General features: G+C 50.2%; 1 protein-coding gene across 2 annotated transcripts; it reads right to left on the bottom strand.

The window, feature by feature from the left end:
- On the bottom strand, positions 1–26,705 carry Slc13a2 (solute carrier family 13 member 2). 2 transcript variants are annotated; one of them, XM_032912491.1, is made up of 12 exons: positions 26,514–26,705; positions 10,064–10,192; positions 7,876–8,012; positions 7,574–7,773; positions 6,638–6,809; positions 6,397–6,519; positions 3,412–3,630; positions 3,144–3,232; positions 2,751–2,872; positions 1,699–1,860; positions 957–1,094; positions 1–561 (listed from the first exon to the last, which is right to left on the bottom strand). In XM_032912491.1, the coding sequence occupies exons 1-12, from the start codon at positions 26,613–26,615 to the stop codon at positions 391–393; spliced, it is 1,764 nt and encodes a 587-aa protein (XP_032768382.1). In that variant the 5' UTR covers positions 26,616–26,705; the 3' UTR covers positions 1–390. The 2 variants fall into 2 exon arrangements, with proteins under 2 accessions (XP_032768382.1, XP_032768384.1); XM_032912493.1 differs by having other exon boundaries at positions 6,638–6,779.
- Positions 26,706–27,216: the final 511 nt, after the last annotated feature.

Here is a 27,216-nt window from a genome sequence, read left to right as displayed (position 1 = left end):
TTCTACTGAAAATGAACAGCCTTTAATGCACCTTGGAGTTCCTGCTCCCAGGGGCCTCCTGCCCAGAGTTTTAATAAATACAGTGCAAAGAGATCTGGAGGCCTAGCTGGGAGCCAGAGTGCAGGCGCTGTTACCATGCATACAACTACTGAGAAGTCCTCATGCCACACCACACACAAGCGTCCACGCACTCCACACGGAGGCGTGAGCATCTTCCTCTTCACTGGAGAGAGAGCACATAGGATCTAGGCAGACACACGAGTACACGATTGCGCGTGCGCCGGCCTATTCTCCATCTCTGGCCCGGGACTTGGCGTTTGGGGCGCCCTCTCCTGGCTCTAAGGAGTGGCACCGGCGGGTTTTCCTGAGCAGAGCTGGGTTGTAGGTAGTCTAGAGGCCTCCTGGTACAGTGGAATTAGACGGATTGAGAAGGCACTGGCTTGTGTTGGAGTGGGCCCAGGAGGGGAATGTGTCCAGCTTGAAGATGGGGATACTCCAGCTGTTGATGGATAATGTGATAGCCAGCACTCCGATGATATTGAGCAGGAATCCAGCACGGGCCTAGGATGAGGCAAGCCAATGTGAATCAGAGACACACCCCTCAATTATCACGGGTGCTCAGAACCCCTCTCATCAGCAAAGCCCTCCTTGGGAAGTCCTGTCTTCAGTCTAACCTGCAGTCTAACCTTTGTCTCTTATTTGACTGAGCCTAACAGGGAAAGTGGGGGTTCCTTATATACTGTGGGGGTTCTGGGCTTTGTTTTCTCTTAGATCATTACATTAAATGGGCATGCTGCACCCCCCTCCCTTATTTGTGGTCTGGTGCTGTAGAACATAAAAATGTCAGAGCTCCCCCCCTACCCCACCCTACGCGTCCGTGCCAGCTCTTCTCTGGGAACTTCAGTGACTCTCAGGCAGGTAGAGGGCAGAGACATTCCCACTTCCCTGCCACTCACCATATCAGACACCTTGAGGCCTCCAAAGGAGAATACAATGGCGTTGGGTGGAGTGGCCACAGGTAGCATGAAAGCCAGGGAGGCAGCCAGGGTGCAGGGGAGCATGACGTAGAGCGGGTGAAGACAGATGGCTTGTGCCTGGAGGATGGCGGTGCACATAATTCATCCCAGTTCAGGCTCAGTGGGAAGGCTAGACCCCAGCTCTCCTGCCTCTCCCTTTTGGGGGCTTGCCTCACCGTGCCTTCTCTCTGTCATGAACCTAGTCCCTGGGCAGAGCGCTCTGGGTGACCTGGAGAGGGCCCCTTGACCTCTCAGAAAAGATGAATGTGTTGCCCTGCCCTTTGGGGTGCAGTGATGGGAGGGGCTCATAAAACTGATCTCAAAGGGGCTCAGGAGGTGTCATCAAAGGCTGTGGGAACACGCCTGAGGAGGAAGGGGCTGGGGACGCTCCAGGGAGCAATTTTACCCCCATCACTTCTGGAATGACCAGAACAGGGGATTGGGTGGGGAGGTGGGTGAGGCCTCCAGTCAGCCCCACTGGGATACTCAGAGAGTGATGTCACCTGAGACAGGTGACTCAGGGGCCAGAAGGCCTTAGGACCTAAGAGTTCAACATCTGGAGAAGAAGGGGGACACTTAGGAGATTCTCTCCATGGAGAGGGTTAGACCAGCCACTCTGATGGGTGTGGGGACAGAGAGCAAACAGGAGAGCTGCCTGGAGGAAGCTGCAGTGTCAGCTCACCATGGAGGCCAGGATGGGTAGAAATAGCGTAGTGGTGGCCACGTTACTGGTGCACTCAGTGAAGATGGCAATCAAAAGGCAGAGGATGACCGCAGTGGCTGATGGCGGTATGTGCTGCAGTGGGGTCAGTTTGTCTCCCAGCCATTCAGACAGACCTGATTGCTGAAGTCAGAAGGAAGCAAGATATCTAAGACAGAACTGTCTGGGTTCCTCAGGTTCTCAGCTGGAACTCTGGGAAACCCTGTCCCTGCCCATACCTTTGTGGCCTTTAAGTCAAACAGCTCTGAAGGAAGTTGGTACCCAGCTAGAACCAAGGGAGCTCCCTGCTGCTCCTTGAGACCAGTGGAATGAGGAGGGGGGAGGTTCTAGTGGGTGACCTGGCTATTTGTGGGTGTAATCACCTCACTTGACTCCTTGGAGACCCTGGTTCACCTGAGTCCTCTCCCTGCTGATCATTAGGGCATAAGGGACCGTGCTCCTGACAGGGAGGGGGAGCAGGGCCTTGAACAGGCTGGGAAGAGGCTATTGGGAAAATGCACAAGTCCCAGGGTAGGAAGAGCTGCCCGTCTGGCCCTGCCCAGTGTCATGCCAGGCTGTTAATACTGTGCCCAGGCACTGTGTTCCTGTCTCCTCCACACCAAGCAAAGTGCCTGGCACAGACTGTCGACGCGCTAATCACAGACCCAGGAATCTCCTATATCAACCCTTGGCTCAGCTCTGCTAGGACCCGGAGGTCCAGGGCTGCAGTATCCGGAATTTCAGTTCTTTTTGGACGGAGAGTCGAGAAAGACACTTCGGTCCCCGGAAGGCTGTTATCTGGCGCCCCCTGGAGGCTTACCCTGGCACTGCATTAAGATGATGCTATCCTTGGTGCTTAGGCTCGTTTATTGCACTGGTTTCAGAAGTTCGCGGCTGGTGTTGGGTGGGACTGATCGCCGAGAGAAGCCTACTCTCCTCTGAGCTTCAAGAACCCATCTCGGGGGTGGAGGTGGGGGAAGGTGCCTAAGCGTAGTGTGGGACTATCCCAGGGTCTCCCTCAGACAGACTCTCACCTCACTGCCTTTGGCCAGGGCAAAGCCCCCACCCAGCAAGATCACGATATTCCAGGGCATCTTATCGTTCACTGTCTTCCAGGTGAGGATGGCAGGAGGAGCCTTCAGCTTCCCTGGTTTTTCTACTCCCCAAGCAGACAAACATGGTCACCAGAAGTGAATAGGCCTCCCCTCCCCTCCTTCCTAAGTGGGTTCCTATCAGATCTTAAGGCAGGTAGAAGGGAGCCCCCTCAGTCTCCCCTCTCTGTAGGATTCCGACTCTGTCCCTGAGTCCCTGTGTCTTCGGCAGGTCACCCCAATTCCTCTAGGAGCTCTGTCAAATGTGGTAGAAGGCTATATACCTGCTGACAGGGGCTGCCGGAGACCCTTCCCAGCCCCAGGCCAGGTGCTTACTTGGGTCCTGCATTAGTCCTGGGATCTTGGAGGGTATGATGAACATAACCAGGCTGATGAAGACGGCCACTGTCCCATCTGACACCATGCTGTGGGAGGGTGGGAGGGAAGGCTGAGTAGGGGACAGAGAAGAGTCCCTCCCATCAGCCTGCCCCTGAAAGAGACACCCTGTCCCTTCCTCAAACCCCTTCCCTCTTTCTTCCTTCCTCTTCCTGCTCTCCAGTGCAGAGGCTCAGCCATTCTCCCCTCCCGCTCCGGCAGGTCTCACCTTTGCCCTTTTTCATTGGCGAAAAGTGTGTCGCCCCAGCCTGGGAAGAAGCCCGGCTCTCTCGTGAACCAGAGCACCACCAGCAGGACAAACAGAACAGTGACAGTCTTCTCTGCAAAACTCATGGGCCCCAGCAGCCTGTACTGGGTCTTGATGACCTGGAAAGCAGCTTGCTTTTGTTCCTCTTCCCCTTCCCCAAAGCCAAAGTTCTTCCGGAAGCTGCAGGCAGAGACAGGGACAGTGTATAAAGGGTCTGCATCAGGAATGGGCAAGCCCTAATGTCCTGGCTCTAGAAAAGAGTCCAAGACCCAGAAGGGCATCATGGCCTGGCCCCCCAACTCAGACAGGGACTCGTATAACCCAGTCTGACCTTGAACGCCAGGCGTTCAATAATATGCTCAGACTATGTGGGACCGACCGGGGAGGAACCCAGGGTTTCATGCATGCTAGGTAAGCTCCCCTCTAACTGATTTACATTTCTAAGCCTTTGTTTTGTTTTGTTTTTAGCCTAAGCTGTTCTCCATTTTTTGATCCTCCTGCCTCAGCCTCCTGAGTGCTGTGGTTATAGGTGTGTACCACCATGCTTGGGTTGGGCTTGTGGCTTTTCTTCAACAAGAAAGCTACATTTTCCTGTCTTCCTCACTGTGTCCCTTCCTCTGGAGAGTCTCTTGTGCCGAGCCCTTCCTGTCCAGGATGAGAAGGATGAGTGGTCCAGACCCCAAGTGACTTCAGGTCCTGAAGCTGTCTCCTTTCCGTCAGTGTTCCAGGAGTTCCTGCTCCGCCCTGGGGATCCCTACCGTCCTTGGCAGTACCTTCATAGTCCTTAGCCGTTTAGAAGGCTTTGGCTGCCTCCTTGTGCTGTTTCTTTAACTCGGACTGGCATTTTACTTCACACTTGAGTAAGTCTTATCTCTTGCTGGTCTGTGAGTTTCTCAGGGCAAAGAGCGTGTTTCACACATCTGTGACTCCTCACAGTATCCAACAGTGTGCTGACTTCATCAGCTGCCCCCTTGCCTCGTAGCAGCTTCAAACCCTAACCCAGCCTTCTTGTACCTTCCTGAGTGATTTGTTCAAAGTACGGTTTAACAACTTGCGGTGGCTCTCCTCTGCCTAGAAAGCATGGATGAATAACTATGACCCCAGTAACACTCAGACCACCATGTGTCCAGTAGACATCACTAACAGATTACAGACTCCAGTTCAGATGAACCTTAGCAGGACATGTGACTACTTTACTCCATTTTATGTTTGTAAGACACAGTCTTGCTGTGTAACCCAGGTTGGTCTCGAACTCATGGTCCTCCTGCCTCAGTTCCCCAGTACAGAGGTGACAGGTATGTATTACCTCATCCGGCTACATCGATCTCAACATTGATCTCCAAAGTATAATGAGGATTAACTCAGGGTTGAAATCTACCTCCTCACCCTGGCCTCAAGGTCAAGGGTCCAACTCTATACGACACACGAAGTTCCCCGTGGTTGTTTCCCAACTTCCTCTTTGTACTATAGCTCCTGAGAAGCAGTCTTCCCAGACACACCTAGGCCTTTCTGGCCTCTGTGCTTTGTGCCTGCCTGTCCTGCCTGGATGCCTTCCTGCACTTTTATACTGGGCTGACTATCAGTCCTGTAAGATTGATATCATGTCCAGGAACGTTCTGGAATGGCCACTCCCTGTGCTCACCTTTCTCTCGGCTCCCACCATATCATCACCCATCAGATGGAGGAGAATGGCAAGGATGAGGATTGGCCTAAGGACTGGGAGTCCCAGTGTCTAGGACATGGATAGGCAAACAGAAGAATCACCTCAAATGCTTCTCTAACAAACTGTGCTCCTTGAGGAATCCCCAACTGCTCATCCAAGGACAGTGGAGCACTATGGGAAGGTGCCTGGCTGGGGTCTTCAGGACTGGAGAGATGGTTTGGTTGGTAAGGTGCTTGCCATGTGAGCATCAAGGTCTGAGTTCAGTCCCAGCACTCATAAAAAAAAAAAAATGGCTGTAGGGATGCAGAGACTAAAGGATCCTAGGGTTCACTGGCTAGCCAGTGTAACCCGGATGACTTCCAGATTCATTACCTTGCCTTAAATAATAAGGGGAAGCCTCCACATATATGCACAGATGTGCTTCAACTGGAGCAGGGGCTGTCTCCAAACCTGTCACCTGTCTTTAGAATATGTTCCCCTGACTCGGCTGCCTTGTTTGGCCTCAGTGGAAGAGGATGAGCCTAGCCTTGCAGAGACTTGATGTGCCAGGGTGGGGGATATCCAGGGGGACCTCCACCCTCTCAGAGGAGAAGAGGAGAGGGGATGGGGAAGGGACTTGTGAGGAGGGAACTGGGAAAGAGGGCAGTGATTGGGATGTAAAGTGAATAAATAAAGATAATAAAATAAGGGGAAAATGATTGAGGAAAACAGCTAATGTCAACCTCTGGCCACACACACACACACACACACACACACACACCACACACACACACACACACACACACACACACACACACCAGACTCACACACACACATACTCTCATACTCACACTCAACATACACACACACACACACATACTCTCTCTTACACACACACACATACATACACTCATGCACACACACACACCCTTTCAGACTCACACACACATACTGTCATACACACTCAACACACACACACAACTCTCTCTCTCACACACACATACATACACACCCACACTCATACACACACACACACACACACACACACACACACACACACACACACACACACACGGAGGAAGCAGGATTTTCCATTCCAAAATTCACCATTCCGTCAAACTCATCTTGCCCATCTGCTAACAGGGGCAGCATTCTGCACCCAGTTATTCTCTCGTGTGGGAGGACAAGCACCTAAAGAGGGAGAAGGCTTTTCTCGCATGGTCTCCCACCATGTTTGGATGAAACAGAGGCTCCTGGGGGTACAGGCAGGAAACTGGGCTTCTCTTACCTAAGACACCACTTACTTGACACCCAGGAAGAGGACTTGTAGCCATAGCCAAGCCAGCAGCAGCAAGATGATCATGGTGGGGAAGGCAAAACCAAACCACGAAGCAAAGTTCACCACATTGCCATTTTGGGGGAAGAGCCTGATGAAGGTGACATGGGCTGTTGTGTAACAGTGTCCCTGAAACTGCCTGGTCCCATTGGCCACTCAGTGAGAGTGCAAATCCCCTTTGTCATGCTGCCCCCAACCCCGGCACTCACGAGTTGACCTGGCCTTGGAGCACCAGGTTGGGCGTGGTACCCGTCAGGGTGGCAATGCCCCCGATGCTGGCTGAGTAGCAGATGCAGAGACTCAGGCCCTGGCTGAAGCGGTGATGCTCTTGGGTCTTCTGTGTTCTTGGCTCTGAAGGAGCCGATACAGGTTGTCCATTATCTGTGAACAAGGACAAGCATGTGGGAACAGGGACAAGAGTAACTGCAGGAGTCTTGGACGTGTTCTGAGGCCTCCAGGGTCTCCTGTCAGCAAACTTGAGCTGGGCAGAGGCTGTCTCCAGATTGTGGCATTCTCTGGAGCTTTGGGCTTCTCAGACCTAATCTGGTTCAACAAGTCTTGGGAAACTGAGGCCCAGAGATGCAAGGAGGGTTACCTAGACCGAGCAGGAGGAGTAAAGTCCAGAAGACTTCCCACTTCCCAGACTTTAGCTTCTTAGCTTTGTTAGTGGTATTTATTATTGTTACTGTTGCTGTGTTACTGGGGCTGCACTGCTAGGCAACTGCCCTACCCTTGAGCTACATCTTTAGCCCATGGTTCTTGGCATTTAATATTTTGGAAACAAAATTATTGTTGTTATTATTAATAGTAATTGTTACACACATGTGTACACACACACACACACACACACACACACACACACACACACTCCAGTGCACATATGGAAGTGAGAAGACAACTAACAACTTGCAGGAGTCAGCTCCCTCTTTCTATCATGTGGATCCAGGGATGGAACCCGGGTCTTCAGACCTGTTCGTTGCCTCCACTGGTATTTTAAATCTGGGAAAGCCTCAGGAAGACCTAGACAGGTTGGCCATTCCTCTCTCTCTCTCCCCATGGGGTCCAAGATGACTACTTTTGTAGTTGTGTTAGATCTTTCCCAAGCAAGGAGGGTCTGAGGACAGGGTCTGTTTTGTATCTCTTACCAAGCTTGGTCACCTCCTTCTGGGGACATTCTTCCTGGAGCTCAAAGGTGGGGTTATTATTGCCTCCCTCCACGTCCTTTTTGGAGCCCTGCAGCTGTTCCAGGACTGCATGCCCGATGGGTACCATCATGGCTGTGGTGGCTGTGTTGCTAATCCACATGGAGAGGAAGGCTGTGACCAACATGAAGCCCAGAAGCAGCCTAGAGCCAAACAGACAGACAAACAGACACACTGCCACTCCAGCTTTCTTCCAGACATGGGATGCCTGTTTGTTTCTCCCACCCTGGCTAGTGTGGACTCACAGGGCAGGCCGCACTCCGATGATAAGAAGCACTTGGAGGGCAATGCGTTTGTGCAGGTTCCAGTGTTCTACAGCAACGGCCACCATCAGCCCCCCGACGAACAATATGTTGGTGTCCTTGAAGTACTCTATGCAGACCTGAGGAGAGCAGGGATATATCAGAGACTCTGGGGTCTCTTCCTGATACCACTGAGCTTATGGGAACCATCATGACATCCTTACAAATTGGTATTCCCTTGGGACCTCAGATCCAAACGAAAATGGCCTTTGGGCCACTGTCCGCTGACAGGAGCCAGGTTCCCTATTCCTCCCAAACTCCTTTTCTCCTCTCAAAGGCAGGGAGACTCTAGCCTGAATCCAGCTGTGGTTCAAGTGGAGAACTGGGAGATAACCAATTCTCTGCTCTTTCTAGAAAGTATGTGTTGTCCATGGGCCAGTGTCATCACCATCCCTGAGACGGGTTACAAGTCAAATGTTCAGCTGGGCTTGGTAGCTCTGTTGAAGTCCCAGGAGCAGGAAAGCTGTGAATTCTAGGCCAGCCTGGGCTACACAGTAAGAAGCTGTGTTAAAATGAAGGAGAAGGAAGAGGAATAAGAGAAGGAAGAAGGAAGGGAGGAGGAAGAGAAAGAGAGATGAGATGGAGAGGAAAATCCTTTAGATCTGGGTGAGTTCGGGCGCAGGTCGGTCTACCTTATCCGGTTTGCTCCTCAGTGCAGGTAGTTCTCGTGTGATTCAAATTAAGGAGCCATTGCGTTAGGAGTATAGCTGGGGGCCGGGGAGGTGGTTCATCAGTTAAGAGCACTTACTGCTCTTCCAGAGGGCCCGGGTTCGGTTCTCAGTGTCCCCATGATGGTTCACAACTATCTCTAACACAAGGGGACCCAATGCCCTCTTGTGATCTCTGAGGGAAGCAGGCACAAATGTGATGCACATACATGTACACATGCAGACAAAACACACACATCAAACGCATACATCTTTTTAAAAGAATACGCAGCCAGCCCTCTGATAGATTTTTGTGTGCGCCCCCTGCATTCATGGATGAGGTAACCTTGTGTAGAAATTGCATCTATTCTGAAGGGTACAGACTTTCCTGTACATCATTATGTAAAGTCTTACACTTATTTACATGTGTGAGTGTGTGCATGTGTTGTGTGTGTGTGTTGTGTGTGTGTGTGTGTACACATGTACCATGGCTTGTGGAGGTCCGAAGATCTACTATGTGGATCCCAGGGATTGAACTCAGGATGTTAAGCTTGACAGTAAACACCTCTATCTCCTGAGTTCAATCCCTATTTTCTTTCCCAGCCCTATTTTCTTTCTCTCAATCTTTTTTTAAAAAGATTTATTTGTTTATTTATAAGATTTATTTATTTATAAGTACACTATAGCTGTCTTCAGACACACCAGAAGAGGGCATCAGATCTCATTACAGATGGTTGTGAGCCACCATGTGGTTGCTGGGATTTGAACTCAGGACCTCTGGAAAAGCTTTTGGTGCTCTCCCACTGAGCCATCTCTCCAGCCCTCAGCCCTATTTTCTGATACAGTATAGAAACTATTCACATTAGATATCACAAGCAAGATGTGTCGTCTTACTTTAAAAACACTACACATCTTATGTAAGAGAATGAAGCATCCTGAGAATCCAGAGGGTGTCTTAGAACAAACCTTGGCTCTGTGGAGAGAGAGAGAGAGAGAGAGAGAGAGAGAGAGAGAGAGAGAGAGAGAGAGAGAGAGAGAGAGTCACAGAGAGACAGAGAGAGAATGGAAGAATGGATGGATGGATGGATGGATAGGACATTTGATCTTTTTGTTTATTTTTGACAGGACCTACCTACGTAGCCCAGGTTGGCCTTGAACTTAATATCCTCCTATCTCAGCCTCTTGGTGCCAGCCTTAAGGATGGTGCTACCAGGACCAGGTGTTGGGTGAGTTCCTTCATTGGCTGTCGTAGGCCTCCTCTTGTTGCAGGCCTTGCACCTCTCTGGCAGGGCTCCTCCTTCCTACTGTGAATGAACTCTCACAACAGCTACACATTTCTAGAATACTCTCTGCCTCCTGGCTGATCCTCTCTCACGCCCTCTGCCTCCTTTCATGACCTTGTGATGAGGCTTCTTTGGTTCCAAGGCTCTAAGGAAGATTTCCTTTTCCCTGTGGTCTTTCCTCTTGTGGATGGGAGTGCTCACCTCAGAGGCATCCATGATGCCCATCAAGGGGAAGAGGATGATGGGGAAGAGGGCAGTGACAGCCAAGGGCAGGGCCTCGGTACACCACAGCAGCGCCATGAGGATGATGGAGTAAGCACAGTAGGCTTCCTGTGGGCAGGAGGAGAGAAGCAGAACAGTTGGACAGCACAGCTACAATCCCTTCTGCCTCAAGAGATACCAGGCCATTTGTACCACACGAGGAGAGCTTGTGGACACTTGATCCAAGTCCAAGGTCCCATCACAGGATGGAAAGGAACAAAGAGCTGGGATCCAGCTCACTTGGTAGAGTGATCCTAGCATGGGCAGTGCCTCATAGACAATCCCAAGCCATGCAGCCTGTAAACCCAGCATTTGGGAGGTAGACGCAGGCTAATCAGGAGTTCAAAGTCATCCTTGACCACATAGCATGTTTGAGGACAACGTGGGTTATGCCTGAAACATTATCTTAAGTTTTGATTTATTTCTTTTTGTTGTTTGTTTTGAAACAGAGCCCTGGCTAACCTGTAGCTTACTATGTAGACCACATTGTTCCCTGCTGCCTCTGCTTCCTAAATGCCAGGTATTAATGGATTAATGGTATGTGTCACCAGTGAGACCCTGTCCCAAACGAAATAAGATATTCTCCTCTTGTCTTTGACCTTGAAGCCAAGACTTTTTTTTTTTTTAATTTTGGTTTTGTTTTCTCTGAGACAGGGTTTCTTTGTGTAACAACCCTAGCTGCCCTGGAACTCTGGAGACCAGGCTGGCCTTGAACTCACAGAGATCTACCGTCTTTGCCTTCTGAGTGCTGAGATTAAAGACATACGCCACCACTGCCCAGTGGGGCCAAGACACTGTAACAAGCCCCATTTAGCTCAGGAAGACTCTGGGGCCCCAGGAGAGGCAGCTGAGAGAAGGGTTGCCACAGGAAGGCCTTCCCTGCTCAGGAGTCCCACCCTCTCCAGATTTAGTGGTTCTAGAGTGGGGGTGAAACTCAGGGCTTTATGCATGCTGGGTAAGGCTTCTACCACTGAGTCCTATCCCTGGACAGAGTCAGCTTGGTGGCATCTGGATCCTTGGAGCCCAGGATCTATGTTTTGGGCCCTCAGTTTTGAAGCTAATCTTGTCTGAGGGAAGGAACCCCCAGGAGTTCTTCTTGGGCCACTCAACTCACAAACCAAGGCACCAAGGCACAGTTCACTTTTACAGACTATGTGAGAGCTTCTTCCAGCCTTGAATACATAAGAGATTTGGGGCTACTCTGAGGCACAGCTTTTGGGTACCAGAAATTCTCTTTCTTCAGGCCCACAGATCCTGACCTTAAGCCTAGAATAGCCAGAGGCCAGACATGGGCCTAAGACCTCAGGGGTCCAGCCTTCTTGGCAGGGCCTCTCCCAGAGCCAGGGAATGATTACCTAGAGGGAGGCCTCTGGGTAGGGACACCTGCCCAGACTGTTTGCTGAGAAAGGAACAGCAGGCAGGGTTTTTGTAGGCTGAGGGCTGGGACCCTGATCCATTTAATGTTTGCTTTCTCTTTATACCCAGCAGCCTTAGTACTCTGATGAAGAGCGTGAGGAGGAGAAGTCCCAGGGAAGAGGAAGCTGTTATTGAACAACTTTTAGGACTTCTGGGTTGAAAACTTAAGTACCATTAAGGTGGGTGTGGTGGTCTCACTTTATGGAAGTGCCCAGAGAACAAGAGGCTTGTTCAAGGTCTTTGGAGAATTAGGGAGTGGCTGAGTTAGGACAGGCACTTGGTTGAGTGACAGGATTGCGTAAGGCCCTGTGCTCCAGAGAGCATGCCCTTGGAAATCAATAAGAAGGCACTCGTAGAGCTTCACAGAGTCTCTTGGTTGTCTCCAGGCAAGCTCTCATTTAATTTAGTGATGTCAAGAATTGATAGAACACTGAACCTCTACCCCTTCCAGTCATGGGCCTGAACTCATTAGTTCAGGGGTAGGGCCCCTATGACCCTTGACCAGAGATCTTCCTGCTTCCTCAGTCAGCTGGTTTCTGCTGATGCCAGTTTTTATTTTGCTCCTCTGTACTTGCCCTGGCAGGACAGACGACTGCTTACCCACCCCTAGGACTAAGGGCAGGCCATCCCCTCTGAACCCTTGTGCCCCAAACCCTAGAACTGCATGGCCAGAGATAGGAGGTCAGAGGTCAGCACAGGTGATTCTAGAAGACAGCTGTGCCAGGTATCCCAAGCTGTCTCCCTGCCAGGCTCCATGGCCTGTGGGTTTTGAATGCTTTCCAGTCATATTCAATTGTTCCTTGAGGTCCCAACTGCTGTCCCCCACTCACAGATAAGAAGAGAAAGATGCGCATTGATTAGGTCAGCATGTCAAAGTCACACAAATAGTAAGTGGGCAAACCAGGCCGCATGGCTCCTGAGCCCTGCCTTTACCTCCCTCCTCTGCTTAATTCTTCCCCTTTGCGAGGGGCTCCGGCTCCCTGGGACTGGACAGGGAGAGAACTGGAAGCCAAGCAACCATCTCCCCAGGGCCTGCCACTTCCTACTGCCCAGATTCGTTAAGGGGCTTTGCTTTATTTATTTCTGAGTGTGTGTGTGTGTGTGTGTGTGTGTGCAGGCCAGAGGTCAGCATCAAGTGTTGTTCCTCAGGAGCTGTCAGCCAGATCTTCTCTCTACCCTACAGCTTACCTGTCAGGTGAGGCTGGCTGCCCAGTGAACCCCAGGGATCTTCCTGTGTCCACTTCCCCACCGTGGAGGTTGCTAGCATGTACTCCAATACTCAGATTTTTACGTGAGTGCTGGGGATCAGATCTGTGCACTCATGCCTGTAGGGCAAGAGCTTGACCAACGGGACTGTTCTCCAGCGTTCGCAGTGTGGTGGCTCATGTCTATGACTAGGAGGCCGAGGCAAACCCTGGGGCTCCTGCCACTCTCCTGCCTCAGTCTTCTGGCGTGTGCCACCCACAGCCAGGCTTCGGCTTTGAGGTCCCCTTATCACACTGTCAGGGTGATATAATGTTGATAGTCACTGGAGAGATTACAGGTCCTGTATGCCCAGGATGCGGCTCCCGCCCTCACCCACTCGATAGTTCCTCTTAACTCCTCTAATGTGTCTCAAAGTCCCATCTAGCCACCTTGACCCTGGTGGCTTCAGTCCCAGGTCCACAGTCTACCTCCCTAGCAGTCTGCCGAAGCCTAGTGCATCTTGCTCACTTGCCCTTCCTGGATTAGGGGTTCTCGGCTGGAGTGTGAACTCCGATGGAAGAACCATGCTGTCCCTTTAGATGTGTCTAGTGAGGGTCGTGAGCACAGTCAGGAAGTCAGTGCAGACTGCCCTGACACACAGACGGCTCACTGAGAGTCTGGTACCTCATGCTTACACTGGGACGCATTCACCAGAAACCATACCCTACCACACATTACCATACCTTACCATACCTTGCTAACCATACATTACCATACCTCACCATACTTTACCACACCTTCCACGGCTTCCCATACCTCACCATGCTTTGCCCCTCACTTTGGATTCAGTGACTAAAAAGCAACACTCAACACTTGATTATAAAGTAGGCTCTGTGTAGCATCGTGTTGCTCGTGTGTGAGCCTCGCACTTGGGAGGTAGGCAGAAGGGTCAGGATTTCAAGGACATGCTCAGCAACGCAGGGAGTTTCAGGCCAGCCTGGTTTTACTCAAAGCAAAACCAAAACCAACCAACCAAAGAAGCAGGGCCAGAAAGATGGTTCAGTGGGTAAAGGCACTTGCCATCAAGGCTGCGATGTGAGCGCAAAACCTAGAGCCCAGAGAGAACCAATTGTCATAAGTTGTCCTCTGACCTCCACGTGTATGATGACACACATGTGCATACACACAATAAATAAGCACATACATATAAAATAACTCGAAAAATCCAACAACGGAAAATGTAGGCTTTGTGTTGGATAAGTGAGCCCATGTAGACAGATGATGTGCTTTGTGCATGTTTGAGGTAGGTGAGGCAAAGTTGTCTGTTTTAATTTAGAAGTATTTAAATTTGAAAATAGGGTTATGGAGCTCAGGCTCGTCTGTGCTGCTGTCACTTTTTTTATTCATATGTTCTTGTGTGTGTGCGTGTGTATGTGTGCATGTGTGTACACACAGAGTATTTGACATTGGATATCTTTCTCAGTTGCTCTCCACCTTAATTTTTTTGAGATAGGATCTCTCACTGAATCTTGCTGACTAAGCTAGTCTGGCCAGCCCCAAAGCTCCAGGAATCCTCTTGGCTCCAGTGCCACACAGCTGGGATCACAGGTGCTGGGAATCACAGGTGCTGGGATCACAGGTGCTGGGAATCACAGGTGCTGGTAATCACAGGTGCTGGGATCACAGGTGTGTGCCGACTGCGCTCGTTTTTAAAACTCAGACACTGGGAATCTAACTCACCGTTACACAACAATCTTTTTACCCACTGAGCTGTCCTCCCAGCTCCCCATTGTCCTTATTGGTTGGTGACTTTGTTACAGATATTCTGTTTTTGAGACAGGGTTTTACTGAGTTGTCCATGCTGACCTCCAACTCTGGGACTCAAATGTCCCTCTCACTTCAGCCTTTCAAGTAGCTGGGACAATAGGCATGTGCCACCGGGCCTGGCTGTGTTACAAACATTGGATTGTGGCTATCAGATACTGGACACCTGCCCACCTCAATTCTGCTTGTCACCTCCGGATCCATCTCAGCATAGTGTTTGAAAGTGACACCAGCAAGGAGACACATTATTTCTAAACTGCAGTGAGGTTTTCCTAGAAACTATGATTCATAACTGTTTTCCTTTGCCAGTCTTCATTGTTTGTTTTGTGCATTTTCAAGTAATATTCTGAGAAGGAGTAAAGGAGACCTGGCAATGCCTTGACCCACTTTTTGAAGGTGGGAGAGTCCAGCTTGGAGCTAGGGTGTTGCCAGGGTTCTGTGAGGTTCTGTGGTTAGTCTCCCCAGAGGGCAGGCCACTGGGGAGTCTTTCTCTTCTGCACCATACAATGTCCGATTCCAGGTCGGCATCCGCAGCTCTAGGGATGGGGATTTCAGGGATCCCAGGCCTCACTAGGACTCACTGACTCACAGCTGAGAACTGTGGACATGGGCTGGCAGCCCTGACGTGCAGCCTCAGTGGCTTACATGCTGGCCTCTGGCAGCTCCCCTGAGCCACTGGGTGGCGCAGATCTCAGGGGCACAGTTTCCATTTGGAGGGAGGGCAGAGCCTGTGCCAGGATTATTAGTGGACCCAGAGCTCAGGCAAAAGCAGAGAGTTTTGTAAAGAGCTCTTTCTGCCTTCTCCCTCCTCAGACCTGGAGGGGAGGGCTCCAACGCTGGGTCCGAATTGTAACACTAAAGCAACTTATTCTTGTCTTAGTAACTAATTCTTTGTTGTTTGGTGGCTCAGCTGGGGGGCATGATCTGCCCAAGTTTTCTGAGTCCCATACTGGACCTGGGTGCCGGGTACTGCACACTTTACTCTTGCCAGTTCTGCTCCAGTTTGGCCAGACATTCTCTCCCACGATTCCCTTAAGTCCTCTGTCCTCACTCTGGCCACAGAGGCCTTTGCACCGAAGTCCCTCCTTTTGGACTTTGCCCTCCCATTTTGCCCGGTGGATGCCTGCTCATTCCTAGATCTTAGCTAGGTATTCTTTGGTCAGGGGAGCCCCTCCCCCATCTTTTAGAGCCCCAGTCTTTCTCTACAGCTCATGATGGAATCTCTGCCTCCCAAGGGTTGGGATTACATGTGAGTGCCACCAGGCCTGGCAGCATTCAGTTTTATGAAATACGTGATTAAGCTTCGTCATTGGACCATAGGCTGTCCAAGACTGCTTCTGCTGAAAGAACGAACAAACGAAAGAGTGAGTGGCTCGGCTGTCAAGGAGTCCTAGAATCTCTGTGGGCTAGGTGGGCTGGCTGCAAAGCCAGCAGTGGACAAGGAGCCTTGCGGGAGCCTCCAGGTCCGAGACTGCCGTCTTGTTTATTTCACTGTGGAAATAATACATCTGCTCAGAACCTGAGCGCCCAGGCCCAGCACAGTGGGTGCATCCTTGGACAAACCACTTATTGCTCTCCTTGGATAAGCCCCTTAACCTTTCATGGATTTGTTTATACCCTAAAAATACGTGAAAGGGCTTTTTCCCCAGCCATACACAGATGTGTCTCTTTCATGGGAAGAAAAGAAACGCTTTTCCTGGTGGGGATAGGAGAGTGAGGAAGTGGGTTAACAGGTGTGAATGTGTGGAAATGGGTTCTGTACCTGGTGATGGTAGGTGGGGTTCATCAGAGAGTGAAGTAAGTGTTGGCCTTCAGGAGAACCAGGCAGATATAGGAGACGTACATAGAAATGACGGGGCCAGAGAAGCAGGGCAGACAAGGGCTGTAGATGTCCTGGCCTTTACCCGTCAGAGACACAGCACACAGCTCTGTGGTGGTAGCAAATGCCCACGATCTCAATGGTGCCCTAGGTCATTCCTCCTGGTTATTGAAGGTTAACCTGGGGCGGGGATGACAGGCTCACAGCAGGTCATCCCCACTGCCCTTGAGCCCCAGAAAATGGGAATGCTGCCACCAGAGTGCAGGGACATTCTCAGGGTTTCGTGTAAACTAGGACATTTAGGTGGCAACTTGTCAAGCACCACAGCAAAGGAAAGCCGGAAGAGTGGAGGTCCCTAGAGGAGATGCCCTTCCTGAGCCCCAGCTGCTGGACTGTGGAGACTTCCTGGAAGGACATGCTGAGCAGGAGCTGAGGGATGTGTAGGAGTTCAGTTGGTGGACAGCAGCAGAGAGTAGATCCAGAGGGGTGCAAATGAGGCAGAAAGGTCAGGAGCCTGAAGAGATGTATGCTTGAAAAAATCTTGTCTGCCTTGAGAGAGATCTAGAACCTTCCCTAGAAGAAAGGCCTATGAAAATGGAAAGCCTTTGAAGGATTGAAGCAGAGAGAGAGAGGTGTGTGTCAGGGGAGAGAGAGAGAGAGAGAGAGAGAGAGAGAGAGAGAGAGAGAGAGAGAGAGAGAGGTAGATACAGAGAGTGTGTGTGTCAGAGAGAGAGAGAGAGAGATACAGAGAGAGTGTGTGTCAGAGAGAGAGAGACAGAGTTAGAGAGACAGAGATACAGAGAGAGAGAGTGTGTGTGTCAGAGAGAGAGAGAGAGAGAGAGTTAGATACAGAGAGTGTGTGTATCAGAGAGAGAGAGATACAGAGAGAGTGTGTGTCAGAGAGAGAGACAGAGTTAGAGAGACAGAGATACAGAGAGAGACAGAGACAGAGAGAGATACAGAGACAGACACACACAAACACAGAGAGAGACAGAGACAGAGACACAGAGAGAGAGACAGAGACAGAGAGACTGACACACACACATACAGACACACACACAGAGAGAGAGAGAGAGAGAGAGAGTGTGTCAGAGAGAGAGAGAGAGAGAGAGAGAGAGAGAGAGAGAGAGAGAGAGAGAGATGGGGGGTGGGGGACTAGCTAGGATGGTGCTTTAATTAGACAATTACATGAAGCCTGGGTGAACTTGGAATATGGAGTCTGTCATAGCACTCAAGAGGTGCTGGGCTCCATCTCAGCCCAAGAAAGAAAATGAAGCAGAGAAGGAAGGCCATGTAGGTGATATCATGGTGGGCATGGGAAAGCATTTGTACATTTGTACAGGGACCTCTGATGGAGGTTTCTTATCCTGGGTTGGAAATCAGGAACCCCTTCACTGTCTGAAGAAGGCTTCATTTCCTCAGACCCAACCTTTAAAACATACAAGGTAAAACAGCACAGGACCCTGAAGAAGGAAATCTACCATACTTAAATGAAGAGAGACTCTGTGTGTGTGTGTGTGTGTGTGTGTGTGTGTGTGTGTGTGTGTATGTGGTGTGCGTGTGTCTATGTGTGTGTGTGTGCACTATGTTTATGTATGTGTATCTGTGTATATGTATGTATGTGTATGTATGTGTGTCTGTGTGTATGTATGTATGTATGTATGTATGTATGTGGTGTGTGTGTCTGTGTGAGTATGTCTGTGTGTGTGATCTTTCCCAGGAATAACAGACAGATGTTAATTGCCTGAGCCCCACCCCAGCGCCAGCTTCTTTAACTTTCAGCAGGAGTGTGTGCTTTCCCATCTCCTACTTCCAAATGACGACCAGCCAGAGAGACCAAATATCATCCCCACTGGGCGACAGTACTGAGTGGCCCTCTTCTAGAGCCTTCCCATGCCAACAGCCCCCAGTCAGGGACACTTGAAGTCATTGTCCACTCTAAAGCCTCCTGAGCCTCCACCTGCCTTTGGGGCTCTGCCAAACACAGTGATGGCGGCTGATGCCTTTGTTCTCATTTGGGGGAGTGCGTGGTTCCTGATAGGAATGGCTCCGTACTATCTCCAAGGACCAAGGGAGAGTCAGCCCAGGCTTCCTTCTCTCTCCTTCCTTCCAAAACAAAGCTCTTTCACAAAAAAGAGTTGGTCCAAGTGTGAGCGCCCAGAGGCAGTTTGGGAGAAACCATTTACACTGTTTTTCCTTTAGTGTTTCTCTGTATAGCTCTGGTTGTCTGTAGACCAGGCTGGCCTCCAACTCTCAGAGTTCCTCCTGTCTCTGCCTCCCAACTACTGGGACAAAAGGCATGCACTGCCGCCACCACCATCCGGTACAGGCACAGTTTTGATCTCAGAATGGAAGAAAGTCAGAAACCAAAACATTCCCTGAATGCTCTGTTAGGGACTGGCAGTGTTAGGGACTTGTTGCAGCCAAGCTGGAAGATCTCATCTCTGGGTCTCACGTAGACGCTAACTGATAGCTTTCTCAGTGCCAGGCTTAGTAAAGGTTAGTACCTAAAGGTACTAGGATTGCTAAGTTTAGCAATGCATTCCATCAACCTTTCCCAGCCACCACAGAGATGTTAGTTCAGATACAGGGTTGGGTACCAAATGGCCATTAAGTGGACTAAAGATAATTCAGTAATTCTTGATCTGCAACATCCCAACTCTTCACAATTACAAAGTTTTAACCAATCAGTTGGCAAAATCTTCAACACAGCTATGCCTTTCTCGGAGAACCTTCTCTCTCTCCCTCTCTCCTGGTCAAGGTCTCACTTTATTACCCAAGATGCCCTTGGACTCCTAGGCCTCTTAGGCTCAAATAATTCCCACCCCCACCCCTCAGCTCAGTCCACCAAGTAGCTTTGAGGATGACTCCTGACTTCACAGTTTGTGCCTGGAGGTAGGTCTGCTGAAGAGTGGACTCAGTCAGGCTGAGTGACATGAACTGGCATTCCCACAGCATGCTGGGAATTAGATCCTCCCAGTAGCCCAGGGTCTCCATGCAGATTGTAATCAGGGTTTACCAAAGACTCTACCTTCCTTTCCCATGGTGCTCCTATGGGGTGCTGATGGGCCAGGTCATGAGTTAGTAATCAGCAGGTAAAATCTACATGAGGGTACTTTCTGTGTCTATTGCAAGGGATCTCCTGGCTTTGGGGGGCGGGGAGGGGGGATGACTCTTTCAAATCTTGCTTCTAGGTGAAACCTATCTCTGTCCATCCCAGCTTCCCCTCTCTGCTGGGGACTCCCACTCACCATTTGGGGCTATGTGACAAGACACAGCTCTGAGTTTCATAGAAGCATCCATGCATCCAAGGCTCTGGTGGGGCCGACGGCTCATCTGAAGAGCTGTGGGCAAGTGTGGTATCCACATAGGGCCCAGAGCCTTCTGTGCTCTCCAGAAGCCGGGGCAGATGGGACGAGTGTGTGGCGTTTGTCGAGCCCTGGCATGGGACACCCTGGTGCTGGGGTTGTCTCTCCTCCTCACAGTGGCCTTTGGTGATCAGAAGGTCTGCAGATGTGTGACAATGGCCTGAAGTGGGTGAGAACCCTCTACCTGTCATCTACCGGGCTCCAAAAGTCATGCTTTATTCTCTGTCTTCTCGGAGAGACGGAAGCCTCAGAAGACAGAGTCTAAATAAATCCCTTGTATAGATGCCTTCCGCTTTGGGGCAGGAATAGCTTGTCTGGAGGATGCATGGAACTGTTAAGGAATTCTGCTCTCCTCTGTTCTTAATGTAAACACGTTCATCTCAGCTGTTCTCCGGACAACATGGCACCATTACTGATTTTTGCAGATGATCTTCATAGGTTCCAAGAGCTATTGCATTTTTTTGACTGACATAATTATAGGGATCGGAATGTGTCGGTTATCCCTTCTTGCCTGAAGCATGAAGTCCCCACTTCTCCCCCAGCTTCGCAAGGCTGCCATCGGCTGCCCTCTCCCCTTCTTTCTGAACTTGACTGACACAGAACTGTAATCTCGAGGGCCCCAACCGCAGCACTGCTGTTTGCCCTGTCAGCTCGCCAAGCTCATCCCTGCATTGGCACTTTGCACCTGCTGCAGGTTCTGCCTGGACAGTTCTTCACCCAGAGCTGGGTCTAGCTGGCTCTCACTGTCACTCTGGTCTTAGGGTAACTGTCCACTCCCTGGGAGGCCTGACTTGAGCCCTGTCCTAAGGGCAGCATTCCCCGAATGCTCTGTTAGGGACTGGCAGTGAGAGGTTGCAGCCAAGCTGGAAGATCTCATCTTTGGGGCTCACGTAGACGCTAACTGATAGCTTTCTCAGTGCCAGGCTTAGTAGAGGTACTAGGATTGCTAAGTTTAGCAATGCATTCCATCAACATTTCCCAGCCACCATGGAGATGTTAGTTCAGATACAGAGTTGGTGACCATTAAGTGACCTAAAGATAATTCAGTAATTCTTGATCTGCAACACCCCAACTCTTCACAATTACAAAGTTTTAACCAATCAGTTGGCAAAATCTTCAACACAGCTATGCCTTTCTCCGAGAACCTTCTCTCTCTCTCTCTCTCTCTCTCTCTCTCTCTCTCTCTCTCTCTCTCTCCTGGTCAAGGTCTCACTTTATTACTCAAGATGCCCTTGAACTTCTAGGCCTCTTAGGCTCAAATAATTCCCACCCCCACCCCTCGCACCCCTCGGCCCAGTCCATATATGTCAACTGTCCAGTTGCTGTACTGCTTCAAAGCTTGGGCAGTACACACTCTTTTGTACTCTTTTGTTACCCCCACAGGAATGACAAGTCCCCCACATCCTCTCTCCAGAACAATACATGGTACCTGCCATACAGCACCGAGTGCGAGGTTCACCCATGGGGGTAATGAGTTTCTGCCTTGGTGCCTGCAAGGCTGTGCAAGTGCCACACTGTACTGTATCAGCTGACACTACCAAAGGGACAGCATTTCATACAATGGTTATTGCAGGCCTTCCCAACTGCCTGTCCTCTGTCACCTCTCACAGCTGTGGTTTCCCCCGGGCCATTCACTCTATCTTGAGGGAGCCATTGCATGCTCCGAGTGCTCCAGCCCTCTTGCTATATCTGTGTGGCACAGGCACCTGTCTCCTCCTCTGGATCCTAACTACATTGAGCACAGAACATCTGTATTTTGTCCTACGACTCTGGGAAAGAGCCAGGAGATCACAAGCATTAGTGAGAGGAAAGTGGGGGGCTTGACTGGGTGGTGATGGAGGAGGAGGTTTGAGGGGGGGCTGTAATGGAGGCCTCCTGTCCTCTCCAGACAGCTTCAGACAGAGACTGTAATACCAGATTGCTGTCTCAACTTCTTTTTCCAGAGGGCATTGAAAGCAAGTTACGTTACCCCTCTGGGCCTCAGTTTGCTGGTCTATGAAATGGAGACAGCAGCAGAAACATCATGGTTGATAAGAGGCCTCTGTAGGAAACAAGTGACTTAAGTCTTCATGGTGCTTGGCCCAATGTCAAGCACATAAAACTTATCTAGTAAATGTCAGCTGTTTCGTTACAGAGGTTTGAGCCTTGGCTTGGGCTCTCCTTCCCATGTTAGGGGCCAGAGAAGGAGTCTGTAGAGAGGAAGTCAAACTGCTACCCCCGCCCCCAGACTAGGAAGGAAGTAAACAAACACACGCTTACAGGGCCTCGCATAGGCCAAGCTGGCTCCAAACTCGCTGTATAACTAAGGAGGACCCTGAACGTCTGGTCCTCCACATCCCAACTACTGTGATTACAGGACTGTGCCACCATGCTCAGTTTCCGCAGTGCTGGGGACTAAACCCAAGGCTTCATGAATGTTAGACAAACACTCTCTACCCACGGGTGACATCCCCAGCCCCAGACGCACTCTTTCAAACGGGGACCGCCCTGTAAATAAAGTGCCAGAGTGACTAGTGTGACAGAGGGGGCTTCTGAAATAGGTCGAGGTGAAGTTGCAAAGAAGGAGGCGGATGTACCTGAGAGGAGACACCAAACAGAAGCAGAGGGAAGTCACCGGCAGCAGAGATGGGATGCAGGGAGAGTCTGGGTAACTGATCTGCGGTCCGGAGCCTCGGGCCAGGGCATCGTGAGTTCATACTGATTGCTAAGTCAACTAGGAAGGCCATGTGGGGTTGGAAGGAGGTCCTGGGAATGCCCCTGATAGCAGGGTGGATGTCAGGAAGGCAGGGGACAGGGGAGAAAAGACAGGGTAGAGAGGCTGCCTAGGTGGGACTGATGCCATTCAGAACACAAATGTCCCCAGCTTCTGACAGTCCCAACTGTGACTGGCTGATTTTAGGATCTTCCCCCAGGCTGGTGACTTGTGGTAAGATCATCTCTGGTGATACTGGCGGAGGTAAGGAGCCACAGCTCCGGAGCAGAGGAAGGAAGATCAACAAACTGTGTCATTAGGCTGTGGTTAGTGGGCAGGCATTAGTGGACGCACAGTGTGTTTTCCATTTATTTTTTTAAAGATTTATTTATTTATTATATATAAGTACACTGTAGCTGTCCTCAGACACACCAGAAGAGGGCATCAGATCCCATTACAGATGGTTGTGAGCCACCATGTGGTTCCTGGGATTTGAACTCGGGACCTCTGGAAGAGTAGTCAGGTGCTCTTAACCACTGAGCCATCTCTCCAGCCCGTGTTTTCCATTTATAAAAGCCTCAACTTAAAGTGAGTTTACAAATATTTAGAAATATTTAGAGGCCAAACCTTTTAAGTTCAGACTCCATTTTTTTTTTTTTTTTTTTTTTTTTTGCCCCTTTTCTTTTTTCCCCCTTTATTGTTTTTAAAGACAAAGCAATATCCTTGTATCATTTTTTTTTTTTGTTTTTTTTTTTTGCTTGCTAGGCAAGCGCCTACCACTGAGCTAAATCCCAACCCCCAGACTCCATTTTAAAGAACCTGACCTAAGTTTGAACTCAGGTAAAATTAACAGGCTAGTACGTAGCATTAGTTCTAAGTTACTCCCACCAACAAAACCCGAACCTAATTCCAGCCTCTAGGTTCACCCCCCAACAAGACCAGCATCTCCAGGTTATTTATTATTATTTTTTTGGTTTTTTTTTTTTTTTTTTGGTTCCGGAACAGATCTGCACCCCTAGGTTAGCCAACTAAATCCCCCCAGCCCTTTTTTTTTTTTTTTTTTTTTTTTTTCCTCCAGAAGCCCACCTCCTGCCTAAGGACAACAGATCTGCAAGGTTACAGACCTGGACCACCAATTCAGATGGAGATTAAGTTTATGATTTGATTCCCAGCACCAGCCAATTATGCTAAAGCCATACATAGCAGCTTTCCAATCAGATGCTTGCACACCCAACCGCCCCCCCAACTCCCCTGCTTGCTGCTTTCTGTAAAGCCTTGCCCAGATAGATATTTGGGGTTCCTCACCCCAACAAAAACCATCCTGTGTGTTGCCAGCCAGTGTGCTTGGGGGCCTGAGCTGGCTCAAATAAAGACCCTGCTGTGAGTTGCATCAGATCAGCTCCTGTCTGTTTTGGGGGTTTCGCTAACACTTCTCTGGCACTACAGGATCACAATCCAGAAACTTTTTGGAGTGTATTGGGGCGACTGCTGGTGTGTTAGTAGTTGGGGGAAAGTGGACCATCCAGAATGACCTTGAGTCATGACTAGCATCAAAAGGCATTGAAACGAGTAAGACTATGGGAGGAATATCTTCTGAGATGCCAGGCTGAGCTTTGATTTGGATGGGAGAAGTCTATAGGCTGCTTATAGAGAAATGTTTGTGTGGACCAAATACCGGAGTCAGTTGGCTAACACAGTTGTAGAGGTTTGTAGTAGTATCCTAGACTAAGGTCTTGTGAGCATAGGGATTCTTGGGGGTGGGGAGGTTCTTGTTTTGTTTTTGAGGCAAGCTCTGACCACTTAGCCCAGGTTGGCTTTGAGTTAATCGTGTTATTTCAGCCTCCCAAATGCTCAGATTAAAGGTGGGTGATACCACACCCGGCTAGAGGGATGCTTTTCAAATTATGAGACAACATACAATTACCTGGCCAGGAATTAGGAGGGGTTTGAGGTAGGGGCAGGACAAGAGGGATGCTGGGAAACTTAGAGTCTGACGAGAAGGTATCACCAAAGTCAGATGAGGGCAAAGAGGGAGTGACCGTCTGGGACAAATCCTGCTGCAGGGATGAGGAAGGAGAGGATGGGCCTTGAGTTAGGACCCTGGAAGCTGGTGGGGATCTGGGTAGCAGAGTCAGCACATGTATATGTGTGCATGCAGGCATACTCTGAGGTTCACTACTAGGAATGAGCATAGAAAAGGAAGCCAGGCACAGAGAGCAACGGTTCGACATGAGAAGCATAAAATCTGGTTTATATGTCAACGGGCGCAGTCGAGCAGGGGAGGAGAAATTGACCATACAGGAATAGAATTCTGTGAGGGATGGGAACCCAAAGTTCTGAGGAGGGCCTGGCCTCTCAGGACAGTTGAGTCAACAGAGGGCAAGCAGAAGCAGGTGGCAGGGCCAGGTACAGCAGAGCAAACCCCAGAGTTTCGCACTCTTACCACACACACCATACATCTACCAATAGGTACAGCATTCTCGCAACAACCCAGCTCCCTTCTGCCACGTGATCCCCGGGGCAAAACAATGAATCTTTCTGAGCTATTGTGTGCCTCTCCCAGGATGGTGGTGGTGTCACACATGATCCAGCCTGTCTGAAATCTGAGCAGTCCCCTGCTTAGAGACGCCACTTGTCTGAGAAGGTCATCTCAAAAAATCAGTCCAGCCTTATCACTGGTCAAGTGTTAGGAGCCATATCCTGGGCCTCCTCCCTCAAAGATAACGCAAACCAAAGGCCTCCTTTGATTTCCTGATCTGTAGCAACAAGTAGTGGCTCATTGGGCAGTCCCAGGGGTGCTAGACACTCTAAGGGCAAGATTCAATGTCGGTTTTGGAGACAGGGCCACACCTCTAGCTCGGCCCCCTCCAATTCATGCCATTGGCAAAGGGAGCTGGGCTTTGAGGTTAAGGTATAAGGCCGCCTTGGAGCTTCCTTTCCCAAAGCCCTAGGATACCTTTATTAAAACTTAGGGATTTTTTTTTTTCTGAGACAAGGTTTCTCTGTGTATCCTTAGCTATCCTGGAATCCATTCTGTAGGCCAGGCTGACCTTGAATTCACAGGGATTCACCTGCCTCTGCCTCCTAAATTTTGGGATTGAAGTCGTGCACCACCACTGCCCAGCTAAAATTTAGGGATTTTTTTTTTTTTTGTCTGTGTCTTTGTTAGTTTTGATGATACTGGGGATCAAACCCCAGGCCTTGCACAAGGCAGACAAAAGCCTTAATCTTGAGCTACATCCCCAGACCACCAGGCTAATTTAAAATTTGATATTTAATGTCTGTCCCACTCCAGACGGGGTCTATGTAGCCCTGGCTGTCCTTGAACTCTTTAGATTAGGCTGGCCTTGAACTCAAGAACTGTCTGCCTCTGCCACCTCAGAGTTCTGATTTCAAAGGCATGTGTCACCACACCCAGATTTAATTTTCTTACAGAGAAACCCAAAAGCTCTACAGAACCAAGTTCTGTTCTGGGACTTTGAATAACTGACTTACCTTCCTTTTCCCCATCTGCAAAATGGGACAGTGGGACCCATCTCATAAGATGAAGCATGTCACAGGCAAGGGGGGAGGGAGTTCAAACGAATAAGGGTTATAACCTCTTGAGATGGGAAGGAGGCAGGCACCTTGTGCTCTGGCTGTGTGCACAGAAAGGGGTCCTCCTCAGCGGCCACCCATGAGACTGCAGGTGAGTCATTTATTTTAGTTTTACCTGGGAGGGCACAACTGCCTGAGGCCAGCTCCCTCCTACTTGTCCTCTCAAAAGCTAGATACCCACTTGGCCCTTCCTGTCCCTGGCTGGCACTGAGTTCAGGGCTGAGTGGGTACACAGTAGGCAGATAAGCTCATCTGTCGGCTCCTGTGTTTCCTTTATGCAGATGGCTTTCTGATCACAAACCGGTAGTCTCCAAGGTACTAGAGCAGTTTGCACAGGGACTTTGACAGCTGAGCACCCTGCAGAAGCCACCCTTGGCTCTCAGAAAAACCGGGAGGTGGTGGCCTCACTTTCTGGGGGAAAACCTAAGGATGCCCCTCTTTGACCCCTCGAGTTACTTATGCAGAGGAGTAAGACCCACGGGTCCTTACCTTAGTTTGGACAATGAGTGGCAGAGGCAACAGGAAAATGGGCAGACAGAGCACAATCAGGTAGAAGCGATAAGCCCATAGTGCCGGCCAGCAGGTGGCCATGGTGTGGACCAACCTGTCCGGGCTGAGGCTGCCAGAGCAGCCTTGTCCAGGAGGCACGGAAAAGACTGCAGGTACAGTGCACAGCAGGTGGCCTGGGGCAGCTTATATAGAGCCAGAGGAGTGTTAACCATTGACCCACCCTGGCAATCAGAGTGTTTTTGGAATCAGGAGGTGGGAGTAAGGAGGAGGGACGGGCAGGAGGAGTAACAACCAGGAAGACTTAGCTGAGGCCAGGCAGGGTAAAGACGAGAAATAAAAGCTTCAGGTTACAGGAGGAGAGCAGCCCAGATTTCACTATTTCAGGGCACAGAGACTGCTGGGGGAACTGGGCTTGGAAAGCCCGGGCTCTGCAGAGCAGGGGCTGAGCCCTCTTCCCGGCCAGCCCACCTCTCGCCTTTAATTCTTCAAAGCCAAGTTCTCAGCTGAGCAGTTGACACATGACCCTTGGAGCTGGGTGTTACCCTTACCCTGCCTACCCAGGCATCCTGTCCTCTGCAGTTTCAAAGCCCAAGATGAGGACTGGGAGGCCTGGGGGCATCCGGCCAGCCAACCAGCAAACACGCCCCCTTCTACTAGGTATCAGGGAATCTGTCAAAGTCAC

The sequence above is a fragment of the Rattus rattus genome, chromosome 9 (assembly GCF_011064425.1).
Source record: "Rattus rattus isolate New Zealand chromosome 9, Rrattus_CSIRO_v1, whole genome shotgun sequence".
NCBI classification, from domain to species: domain Eukaryota; kingdom Metazoa; phylum Chordata; class Mammalia; order Rodentia; family Muridae; genus Rattus; species Rattus rattus.
This window is presented reverse-complemented; position numbering and strand designations above follow the sequence as displayed.